The sequence below is a fragment of the Cydia splendana genome, chromosome 21 (genome assembly GCF_910591565.1).
Source record: "Cydia splendana chromosome 21, ilCydSple1.2, whole genome shotgun sequence".
In the NCBI taxonomy this organism is placed as follows: Eukaryota; Metazoa; Arthropoda; class Insecta; order Lepidoptera; family Tortricidae; genus Cydia; species Cydia splendana.
In genome coordinates this window covers 12685045-12698034 of record NC_085980.1, presented here as the reverse complement: position 1 = coordinate 12698034, position 12990 = coordinate 12685045, and the positions used below count along the sequence as shown (strand labels likewise).

General features: G+C 37.9%; 1 protein-coding gene across 2 annotated transcripts in view; it reads right to left on the bottom strand.

Moving 5' to 3' along the window:
- Positions 1-5473: 5473 nt before the first annotated feature.
- The window catches only part of LOC134801013 (wolframin), a 31471-nt gene continuing 23954 nt past the window's right edge, over positions 5474-12990 (bottom strand). For both annotated transcript variants that reach the window (XM_063773512.1, XM_063773513.1), the window contains 4 exons: positions 11478-11664; positions 10826-11003; positions 10426-10548; positions 5474-6611 (listed from right to left, as the gene is read on the bottom strand). In XM_063773512.1, the coding sequence (XP_063629582.1) occupies positions 6251-6611; positions 10426-10548; positions 10826-11003; positions 11478-11664 (849 nt within the window). In that variant the 3' untranslated portion in view covers positions 5474-6250. The remainder of the gene's footprint in view (positions 6612-10425; positions 10549-10825; positions 11004-11477; positions 11665-12990) is intronic.

Below are 12990 nucleotides of genomic sequence, written 5' to 3'. Positions count from 1 at the left end.
TTTAATATGGAAATCAGTCACAATTTTATCACGAAAATTGACAGTGCCGCAGCACTAACGTTGCAACAAAGTACCTAATGCTGCTGCAGTCGCCACCCGAATGTCACCTTTATCATACCTCAGAAAGTTATCGAAAACGCGAGCGAAGCGAGCGCGAAAATTTTTCGATATAAAAAAACGCAATTTGATAGACAGTTGTACATTTTTACTTTTAGTACGGAAATCAGTCACATCATTTTATCACGAAAATTGACAGTGCCGCAGCAGTAACGTTGCAACAGAGTAACTAATGCTGCTGCAGTCGCCACCCGAATGTCACCTTTATTATATCTTAGAAAGTTATTGAAAACGCGAGCGAAGCGAGCGCGACAATTTTTCGATATAAAAAAACGCAATTTGATAGACAGTTCTACATTTTTACCTTTAGTGTGGAAATGAGTCACATCATTTTATCACGAAAATTGACAGTGCTGCAGTAGTAACGTTGCAGCAGAGTAATGTTGCTGCATTCGCCAACCGAATGTCACATTTATCATATCTTAGAAAGTTATTGAAAACGCGAGCGAAGCGAACGCGTAAATTTTTCGATATAAAAAAACGCAATTTGATAGACAGTTGTACATTTTTACTTTTAGTGTGGAAATCAGTCACATCATTTTATCACGAAAATTGACAGTGCTGCAGCAGTAAAGTTGCAGCAGAGTAATGTTGCTGCATTCGCCAACCGAATGTCACATTTATCATATCTTAGAAAGTTATTGAAAACGCGAGCGAAGCGAACGCGTAAATTTTTCGATAATTTTTGGTGAGCTGCCCCTAGACATGGTGCCCTAAGCAAGTGCTTATTTTGCTTAAAAGGGTTAATTCGGTACTGCAAATGACAGAGGTCAATGTTTTTGTTTCAAAGTACCCACCTTCGTGGCCATTATTAAGTGCTTAAGGAGGCGATACGTATGAATATGGATTTGATATGGATGCGATATAATTACGATTAGGTATAATTCATGACGGAGAAAATAAATAATTTTATGCAATTATACGCGTGTTGATATGTGTCTTTATTTTACCACTACGTAACTATGTAAACACATTTTTAGTTTTCTTGGTTACTTAATGTTTACTCAGCTCTCCAAAAGATGGCACTGTGCAATGAGGGGCAATTAATTTACTGTGGTTTAATTTTGTTGTATTATTAAATCGACACAATTATTCAATTAAATTTGTTGATATCCGTACGATTGATTGAAATTTTAGAAGAGGGGTCTTCTAAACTTAGAGTTAATTTGGCAAAATCTTTCCTCGGTGGCTTATTTATGTCACATCGTATTATATCAGCGCCATCTGTTAGTTTACCAGGGTACTCTATAGTGTTAGCACATATTTGAAAAAAGTTTGCCCCTCCTTCCTTAGTAGCGCCATACGATTCAGGGGCAAACTTAAGTCAATCGAGTTTTGTGGCTACCCCCCCTTTTAGGGTTTGAATTTTTATAGCCTATAACCTGGCCGGAGATTTTCTCGACAGATTAGTAAAGTTTTCATCAAAATCCGTTCAGCCGTTTTCACGTGATGCGCGTTCAAATAAACAGACAAACAGATAAACAGACAAACAGACAAAAATTCTAAAAACTGTTGGAACGTGTTCTGTTATCGATTCTAAGTATCCCCAGCCAATTTTTTTTCAAATATCTTCCATGTACAGACTTTCGGCCCTCTTCAGCTTTATTATATGTATAGATAGATAGATACATATCAGTGACAGAATAAGGAATAATCGAAGTCAAATGGCGTTCTAACATGGTTCTAACAGTTCTAATCTGCTGTCGAAAGATGGCAGTAAATTTACAGTGGCTACATAATCTACTTTGACAATCCGTCTCTATGCACTCTATTCTCTTTGGTAACAGTTTAAGAAAAGGTAGCACTGCCTTACAGACGGTGAGGTTTAAAGATTTCAAGATTTGTCAATAGATGGCTCTGTTTCTTCGCGTTGTCAATGTTTCTAATGAAACTTTCGTCAGACTTTTTGAAAGGTATACTTATGACAGTCAGTTTGGTCGATATAGTGACCAGCGACTGCTTATATTTTGAGAACATCGGTGTCGCGGCCGAAAGGGCCACATTAAATTCGGTACTATGGTACTATCAGTATAATTAATAATAATATATGACATTAGAAATCAGTCCGTGATACAAAATTAAGTGCCCTTAATAAAAATCGAATTTGTAAATAATTACGTACCTGTGCCAGTTGCACCAACCACATTGGACAGACTGATCAACGTCAGCCGACGCGCCACTATGAAACTTTCCATACATAAAAATTTAGCGAACTCTTTAACGATACGAACAGTTTGGTGCAACCGACCCTAAGTCATATTTTTTTAATTGTAATGTTTAGAAATATATTTTTTATGTGTAAATGGTTCTAGTTTTTTACATTATCACAGCACAACTAGTCATAGAGTCGGACCAAGAAAAGTCTGCAGCGGATTTGATAACCCACGCAGTGCAAGTGTCATTTATACGTCATAATTTCATAGAAGTTTGACGTTTAAAATAACACGTGCACTGCGTGGGCTATCAAATCCGCTGCAGACTTTCCATGGACTGACTATAACCACATTTTACTCAATGATATTAATAATATATTTTTATTTTCCTTAAATGTCAATTTAATTCAAAAAAGATTGCAAAAGATAAGTCTACGTAGGTACGTACTAAAATAAATACTATTATATAGTTTTGATTCTAGTGTACTTACCTTAATGTATTGTATACGTAGGTGTATTTGTTATTTAAAAAAATGTATTTGGGTACCAATTGGGTCCCACATCAAACCCGGGGTCGCGGCAAACCTCGAAGGCGTTGGCGAGATGACCTCGACTCCTTTGACAGGAACTGGTGGGAGACGGGTCAAAACCGGGATACATGGAAAGGGGGGAGGGAGGCCTTTGCCCAGCAGTGGGACACTCTAGGCTCATATAAATAAATAAATAATTTAATTTTAAGAAAATAATTTAACCTTTTAACTGCCGCAGAATTTTTCATCGAGCGTGCTCGTGTCACCGGTAAGAAGTTTTGTCTTATTTATCAGACTGCGGTGAAATGAGCTCGATTTTGTGTCTTAACCTTTTGAACGCCACAGACGGTAATTAACGTCAACGCAAAATCGTGACAACGACGCCAAAGACGGCATTTGACGTCGATCGTTTTTTCATGAAAATGTACTGAAAAACACCCCACTTTTATGTTGGCATTATTTATTCACAAAACTAAATTTTACCCCCGTGGCGTCAGTGGCACGGCAAATGGATGCGCCGTTTGGCGTTCAAAAGGTTAAATATCAGTCTTCTTCTTGATCGGGACACTCTTGACAGAGCGGTGTGGTCATCATTGGAAGTCTCCCTTTGTGACACGTTTGAAATATCAGTCTACGACGGTTAAAAGGTTAAATATACTTTACTTACATGTATTTGTATGTGACCTTACCTCCACCAGTTATCACAGGCTGTTGGTAAAGAAATTGCGAGGTAGTGAATAGAATCAGGCGTTACTTTGCGGAAATCCATATTAATTAAAACGAAAATATTACTTTGCTAATCCGCGAAAAGCAAAGCAATATAATATTTTTTTTTTAGCAAAGTAATATTTTCGTTTTAATTAAATTGCGAGGTAATTTTCAAGTAGGAGGTAGAATTTTATGGCCTAAGTAATAATAATTTGTAATAAATTATTAAATTATATGTGTACGAATGAAGTACAATAAATACAATACAATTTACATAGTTAAATTTCGTAAGACAAATGAATCAATTAAGTTAAGACTAATCACAGCTTCTTAACTGCACTTAATTACGTACATTTTTTTTGCAATTGACTCGTTTAATCCTTTGACCACCAAAGTAGGCTGTGGACGTCAACAAAAAGTTTTGCCGAGGGCGCCAACGACGGCTACAGCCGTCAGCTTCGCCAATGCAAAATGGACTTACGCGGGACTCGGTAAAGTTCAATTTTGCTTAAATAATCGCGACACTTTGACTTTAAACAAATTTAACACATATCTGTGAAAGAATAAGGATTAAAGTCAAATGGCGTTCAAAAAGTATTAAACATCTTACAACTTAAATACGCGATTAAGTCCCGTTGTGCAATTTAACATTTTAACTGTCCCTCGCCTTCACTACTCACATGGATAGATACGTCCGTGCATTACAGGCAAAAAGAATAGATAGTATAGAGGGGTCCTGTCATTGTAAATTTTGTAGTCACTGTAAATTTACTGCCATCTATCGACACACGACTAAAACTCAAAATGAAAACGTATAAAGTCATCAAAAAATGTATATATATGGATAAATAATTTTATAATTTTTATATCATTTTGATCCATGTTCATTCACTGATATCTATGTGTTAAAATTGTTAAATATGAAACGGTGTCGTCACGCCATCTAGCCGAGGATAGGCTAAAGGTGTGTGCGCCACCTATTCGAGAATGACTTTTACTTGAATTCCGAGGCACGTTTTTTCCTTAGACTTTATTCGTCTTATACGATATGTCTTTGATTACAGGTAATGCTGTATAGAGCATTCCCATTTCTGATGTCACTTGGACGTGACAGAGCTAGTTTGACGGTGCATGTCATGTAATGCACGGACGGTAAACGTGTTAATAATGTAGTATTAAACATCTGCCGAAAGATGGCAGTAAATTCACTGTGACTACATAATTTACTTTGACAATAAATCTCTATATTCTCTTTGCTTTCGGGTAAGGTTTATTAGTTACAGTCACCTGCAATAAAATGTTACTCTTCGAAGGCCGCAAAAATATGTGACACGCTCTTATGGCTGTACAAATAAGATCGTGTCAGATATTTTTGCGGCCTTCGTTGTGTAACATATTATTGCAGATGACTGTATATATGCGCAGAGCGCTAACTTGTTGCGATAAAGAAACAAAACTGAATTAAAATATTCATTTATTAATAACACTGACATTTCATTATATCTATTGTCACGTGAATGAGAGCATCATACGATTTCATATATTATACCCGATTTACATACTCGTACTATAAATTATATATTAAACATTTATTAAAATACTTCAATACCGTCTTAACAATTTATATTTTAATCTATGCTTACGGTAGGTACAGCCAGCAGCAGAAGTTGCTAAGCGGGCCAGGTATTCAAAATGATCTTGACGCGACTCTGTTGTTAAGAGAATAAGAGCGTGTCAAGGTAATTTTGGACACCTCGCCCGCTTAGCAACATCTGCTGCTGACTGTACATGTGGTGTTGTATGTACAGTCAACTGTAAAAATATGGGTGTAGACAACTTAATCAAAAATATGTCCCATAGTTCTGACTAGGGTTTGCAATCCGGATCCGAAATGTATGAAATTATCCGGATCCGCGGATCTTGCCATACATTTCAGATCCGTCGCGCAAAGCCTAGTTCTGACATAAGAGCTATGGGACCCATTTTTGAGATGATTTGTGCACTCATATTTTTACACGTGACTGTACCAACAGCAAAATTTCATATGGGGCATTATCTATGAAAAGGGACCTTATTGTCGATGGCGCTTACGCGGCACAGCGTCGCGCAACATTGTATTTATATCGGAACATCGTTAATAATGGCGTAAGCGCCATCGACAATAAGGTCCCTTTTCATAGATAACGTCACATATATTGTCGTAGATGCTAGACAAGTGGCTCTTTGAGCTGTAGACCTCGCGAGGATAACTTAAATCTGAATAAATGTATGGCTGCGCCATTTTGAAAAAATCCATTACCTGAATCGACAAAAAATCTATTTAAACATTGAACATGCTCATGAAATATTCATACCATATAATATAAGAAGGCTCCGAAATTTATCCATGTGGAAATTTCGGGATTTTGGAAACTTTCCAAGGGCACATTAGTACTTATAGAAACAACACCTCGTAAGGGGTACGTAGTCTAGAAATGGTTATCTCCAAGCGCCACTTGCACCATCCCACTAACCCGGGGTTAACCGGTTAAACCGTACTGGTAACCTGTGTAACTCCAGGTTTAACCGGTCAACCCCGGGTTAGTGAATGGTGCAAGTGGCCCTAAAAGAAAAAAAGCAACTATTTTGAAATTGAACCAAATGAAATATTAATACAATTTTAGCGTCATACTGACTTTTACAATATTAAAATATCAAATTTTATTTACTCATCAAAATTTTGTCACACAGCCTTATATTAATCTATTTAAACACAACGACAGGATTAAACAAGAAATTCAACACATTCTTACTCGACACAATGCAATCGTTCGTTATAGTTTTAAACAGTTCCGAAAACTTACTCATAGATGGCGTTTTAGAGCTAACACTACCTCTAGCGTCCTTGCAGTCTAGGCATTGGAGTTCGTAGCCTAGGACTTTAAGGGTTTTAGAGCCTATGTTGAGGTCTAGGTTGGAGAGGACGCCCCGGAACCGGATGTGCTCGTTGGAGTGAAGGAGACGGGTGTAGTTGGTGAAATGGTGGTCGTAGATGAGGTTGACTTCCGCTTGCCGAGCGAGTAGGCCGGTGGTTTCCATTAAAACTGTTATTTCGTATGTGTATCTGTCAATAAATATTGTGTGTAGATATTATATCAGTTTCTATCATACGTATAATTTTTCACACAATATACCCTGGCAAAAACACTTTGTCAGTAGAAAAATGCGCGAAATTAAACTTTTCTATGGGAGAACAATCCTTTGCTTTGCGCCCACATTTATTAACTAACGGAAATGGCTTGCCAAACTATATATACTTGGAGAAACGAAAATTTGTACAAACTAATGTTGTGAAATTAAATTACAAACTTACAATGTAAAAGTTTGAAAGCCAGAGTGAAATATGTAATCTTACAAAAATCTTTAAAATTGAAACATAACAGCCCACTGATTAAGGAATGCAAATCGGTTATTTTTTGTATGGAAATAACCGCCGTTTCGGTTAAAAACCGATTATTTCCATACAAAAAATAACCGATTTGCATTCCCTACCACTGATTAACCCTTTACCAGGCCCCTAAGAACTAGCGTGTCTTCATACGTACTATACATACTGTTACAACCGTATTGAACGCCTTGTAAAAAATGTATTTAGGAAAGTCAGAGATGTTCCTTTAAACCAGAAATAAAAATGTGGGTTACGGTTATCTGTCTGATTTTGTCTTATTATATTCTTGATCAGGCGAAGGGATATATTCCTCCCACATCTTATATCGGTTATCATAGTCAAGGTTAAACTCCAAATCTACTACGAAACATATCAATCACTGAATCGCTCTAGGTTCAACACAAAAACAGTTTTATTACTTAGGTACGTGAGTTTTTATGACATGACAAGACAATTTACCGGGCCATGGGAAGAATAGGTCCCGCACAGTTAAACTCTAATAAGGCCATGGGATAACGTCAACCCACATCCTAATTCTGGCCATACACAATAATGCATGAATATTTAGCAATGTTTACGATTACATTACCTTTCAACACTCAAAATCTACAAAAAATTGGTCGACCTATGTACTTCTGTTTCATAGAAATTAAGGAAAGTGTTCGAATTTCTCCGTAGTTTACTGAAATTAGAGTTCAATTGACTTTAAGCGGCTGCCAAAGATAAATTACGCGATTTAGAAGCGTGTTGTGAATGAAGATCATAAAATACTATTTTCAGGGATTGACAAAATATTTTGTAGGAGGTTTGGAGTTAAAACCTGACTGCGGTAACCGATATAAGATGTGGGAGGAATATATCCCTTCGCCTGGTAAAGGGTTAACAGTCCACCGGACGTTATCGGCCTGTCAGTTAGAACAAAATTTTGACAGTTCCGAACAACTGACAGGCCGATACCAGGGGTGCGAAACTCCTGACTTCGGCCAAACTCGGCTCCGCTCGGCTCAGCATTGCTCCGAGCAATTATTAGGGTTGGCACCACTTGACTTCCTTTTGCGTGCACGACCACAGATAAGATAATCACTTGAATTTTGACAACCCTAAATAGCCGAAAGGGATAGTGCCATATATTAGAAAGGGATAGCATGATTCGACCCTGAACCGCTGTCAAACTTCGGTTTTGTAGGAAGTTTCCTTTCTGTACGGCAGTACTATTATTTATTCTGTGCCGATACCGTCCGGCGGATTGTTAATCAGTGGGCCCCTTTAGAAAAGCCTTTTTAGGGTTCCGTACTCAAAGGGTAAAAACGGGACCCTATTACCACACCTCGGACACTGGCGATCAAATGTATGAAACAAACGCGTTCCTATACGCACAGTCTAAGCTCGTGTAGGTGAACGCGTGCCATGCTTGTGTGAGTGACATAAGACGTGCTAGGGTTCCCGCCATTTTGTTGTCAAGTTCGATGACCTCATGACTCAAAACTCATTGCGCGAATTAGGAAGAAATAAGAATCGTATGGGTAAGTAATAGAACGTATACAAACCTATAATATATTGCTCAGCATATATAAATTCAATTAGTATAATTTTCAATGGCATAACGTGCAATAAGTATAACGTGCGATACGTATAAAAATGAATTCTATAATTTTATAATGTATAATGAACTTTACATATAATATCGTTTATGATAAGTATAAAAAGGTATAACGTTGAAATAATATAATATACAAAACAAATACCACGCAATAAACCTAACCTTTTATTTTTCTTGGGGGTAACAGTTCTAACCTAACGTAATACTTTTCTGGTAGCGGTTTCTTTATCTGAGGGGTCACAGTTCTAACCTAACCTAACCTACTTTTCTGGTAGCAGTTTTTTTCTCTGAGGGGTCACAGTTCTAACCTAACCTATTTTTATGGTAGTAGTTTCTTTTTCTGTGGGGTAACAGTTCTAACCTAACCTAACCTATTTTTATGATAGTAGTTTCTTTTTCTGTGGGGTAACAGTTCTAACCTAACCTAACCTACTTTTCTGGTAGCAGTTTCTTTCTCTGAGGGGTCACAGTCCTAACCTAACCTAACCTACTTTTCTGGTAGCAGTTTCTTTCTCTGAGGAGTCACAGTTCTAACCTAACCTAACCTACTTTTCTAGTAGCAGATTTTTTTTTCTGGGGAGTCACAGCTCTAACCTAACCTACTTTTCTGACAGTAATTAGTCTCAATGACCTATGAAATACTGAGCTATTCAAATAATTTTACTGATGTTTTGTTCAGATACTTTATATGAGATGTTATTCATTATTTTAATTTATATGCATAATGAATGTTATATTAAATGTAATTAGTTTATTTGTATGTTGTACCAAACTGCGGTATGTATATTGTATGCTATATTCTTTTTATGTTATACTTATTGAAAATATAGATTTAGTGCATTATACATAAGATTAGTATACGTTTTGAACGTTTGTAAACTGAAACTATACCAAAAGTTCGTATTCATTATGATAGGCACCCGTCGCGTCCTTGCCAGCCGGTAACTGAGAGGTAACCGAGAGCGGGTGGGCGGCACTTTCAACGGGAGGCAGGGAGTGTCCATACTGTACGTTAGTACTCTTTATTATACTGTGCTATTACTAAGACTCCGCTGTCCGTCTGTCCGTCCGTCTGTCTGTCACCAGGCTGTATCTCATGAACCGTGATAGCTAGACAGTTGACATTTTCACAGATGATGTATTTCTGTTGCCGCTATATCACCAAATATTAAAAACAAAAAAGTATTTAAGTGGAGCTCCTCTACTACAAACGTGTTTTTTTTTGCCGTTTTTTGCGTAATGGTGCGGAACCCTTCGTGCGCGAGTCTGACTCGCACTTTTCGTTTACACACAAATTATGAAAGATCTGTGACAAAACATTACAGTCACGAATAAGTATTTAGATGACTTCAAAGCAAAGTACAGTCGATGACAATTGATAAAAACTTATTTTCATTTCGGATCAAGGCATTGGAATCACCTAGTTGGTATTTTCTAGAGATGCACCGGATATTCGGTTACTATCCGGTATCCGGCCTATCCAACCATTACTCTAACTTCCGGCCGGATACCGGATAGTGGCCTACTATCCGGCCGGATACCGGATAGTAACATTGCTTGATTTCGGAGTGAACGAAATTGGAATAAGAAACAGTCACGGTCATAAATCTCATAATCGTACTCGTTTATTATTTTAAAACAATTTAAACATTCCTTTCACTTGCACGCGCACTCATTTCGAACCTAGAAATGAGTCCGCGCGAACGTTCACTAGGAATCAGGTCAAAACCTGCACAAAACGCACCTGAAAAACCGAAATGTAGGTATTGTTCCGCCAGCCGGATATTCGGCGGCCTGATACCGAATGTTCGGCGGATGGTCAGGCCGAATATCCGGTATCCGGCCAATCAACTATCCGTTGCATCTCTAGTATTTTCTACGTTTACTTACTCGTTAAATCTGTTCAGGTGGCATATCTTCCCGCTGTGCCGCGCCAGGTTCCGCACGAACTGGCATTCCTTCACAGATACATCGCTTTGGCATAGCGTTGTATATTCTTCGCCATAATAACATCTGAAACAACGTTAAACATTACTCAAATTTTTCCTTCGTCCAATGTCATTGCGTCTCGCTCTCTCATTAACCAAAATGTGAGACAACTTTGTATTACCTGAATATGAACTCTTATAAGAACCACGAAGCGAAATCTTCAAATAACCCACCTTCTAATACGAGTATTTGGCGATTTTAAAAACCAATGAAAGCGAAAATTTACATAACTTAGTAAATGAAAATATTTACTAAGTTATGTAAAAACACATTTTTTTCCCTATACAAGTAGCCAATTTACCTGAATAATTCTTGCAAGAACGCCGGCAACCAGGAAGCGAAGTCGTCCCACCGGTTGGTGACAGATTTCAACCGAACTTGTTTAACGTAGCCCTCCCAGTTTACGTGGGCTCCGTCCAATACGGAGCACTTCATCTGAGTGGCCGCCATGTTGGATTCTAGCCAGGACGGTGAATTACCTGCAACAGCAAAACGACCGTTAAGTTAGGTATATATTTATCTAGATAATAGAGTCTCTAGAGTCAGACTTATTATTTTTAACGCCAAAGTTCTATGAAATTATGACATTTAAAATAACACTTGCACAGTCCGTACTATCAAAATCGGTGCCGAGTTAGCTTGGTCTGACGCTATGGGCCTTAGTTCTCTGATAATAAATGTTATTTGATTTGATAAAACAAATGTGGAACTAATGGGGTTAACGCCTCGGCCACGACATTGCGCTACTGGCGGCGGCGACGGCAACCATAGGTTGGAGCGAGACAGCGATCTTTGTGTGACCACCTTTGGCACAAGTGGCCACCTTTGGTTGCTGCCGCCGCCGATCGCGCAGAGTCGTGGCCGGGCCGTAAGGGCGTCTGATGCTAGCTGGCGCGGTTGTAAGGAACCGGAGAGCGGGTTAACGAAAAATAGTATGAGCAACGCTAACTTACATTGCGTATAATAGTCCTCCCAGTTCACATAGTATGCACTATCCTCGTATTCAAAGTCGTTTTTCAGCAAATTCTTAATGGCAGCTTTGTCGCCCAGCATCTCCACTAGGCCGGAGGGTAGACCGTCGTCTTGGATGTTCGCGAACTGGTTGCCGAAGTATATGAGGGTGACGAGGCCGAATAGGAGCTGAAACGATTAATGGATACTAATTATTTTAAATATAACCTTCTGGAGCCCAGATGCCTTTAAAAAGGACAAAGGACCATAGGCAACCTTGTATGGAGCCTGGTCCAAAAATCAATAGAAATGACTTAGGTCGTTAGATTATACATATATAGGTATTTCTATGTACTTTATATCGTTCTATGGGCACCAAGCGGACACGCAATAGAAAACTTAATAGAAATGCATGAAGGTTCATTTTAAAATGTAACCTTGTCGGCGGTGCGACAGTGGCGTTCAAAGGCTTTACCCCCTTATTCATAAACGCGCTACCCAAACTTCAATTAGCGGGTTATTCCCACTAGTTACCACCAAGTTCTTACCAGTGGTAACTACTGGGAATTTTTTTCCCACCTTTTACCACTGGTAACTACTGGGAAAAAAATTCCCTGTAGTTACCACCAAACCAAGTTTTGTGTAACAATAATTTGGTGGTAACTACTGGGGAAAAAAAAATCCCACCTCTTACCAGTGGTAACTACTGAGAATAATAATTCCCAGTAGTTACCACCAAAATATTGTTACAGTTCAATACTAATAAAAACAGTTTAAATACATTATGTGCAGGCTGTTTTTTTATAGTTACCTGCTATAATTTACGAGGTGAATATGTAGGTCATACTAAACAAGTTTTACTGTGGAACCAATACCGAAATCGCGAAAAAAATTGACTCTCCCAAGTCTCCCATACAAATATGTATCAACATCAGACCAGTCAAATTGTATGACACAGCCAATTTTTTTAAATACATTTTGCATTAATAAATTATTATAAATTGATTTGTGTTTCATTTCAGTACTGTCTTGAAAATGATCAAAAATACTAAAACATTTTAATTAATAAAATCACTTGAAAAATAATCTAAAAATTAGATTCTAAATGGACGATTAAATTTAGCCTTACACATATTTGACCGAAGCGTAGCGAAGGTCTACGTTTTGACTCGGGCATTTTGCTTTCGTATGTCCATCCGGATGTTCTCCTCTACAGCTCACAATTCTCAACCGATTCTCGTGAAATTTTGTGACCAGATTCTATGATTAAATAATTTTTTTATGTCAATCCAGATTTTGGAAATTTTTAAAAATGGCGGAGTCGTGAAACCTCGCGCCTAAACAAATAGTCGTATCGATATCATAAGTTTTTTCTTTTTGAGCTATGTTTATACATTAAATGGCAAAAAATTCAGAAAAATTATTTCGCTGGTTTCGGAGGTATTGAGATATTTAATTTTAACTTGAGAATGAGTAGCTAAATTTCGTCAGCTTATATAAGAACTATTTGGCTCA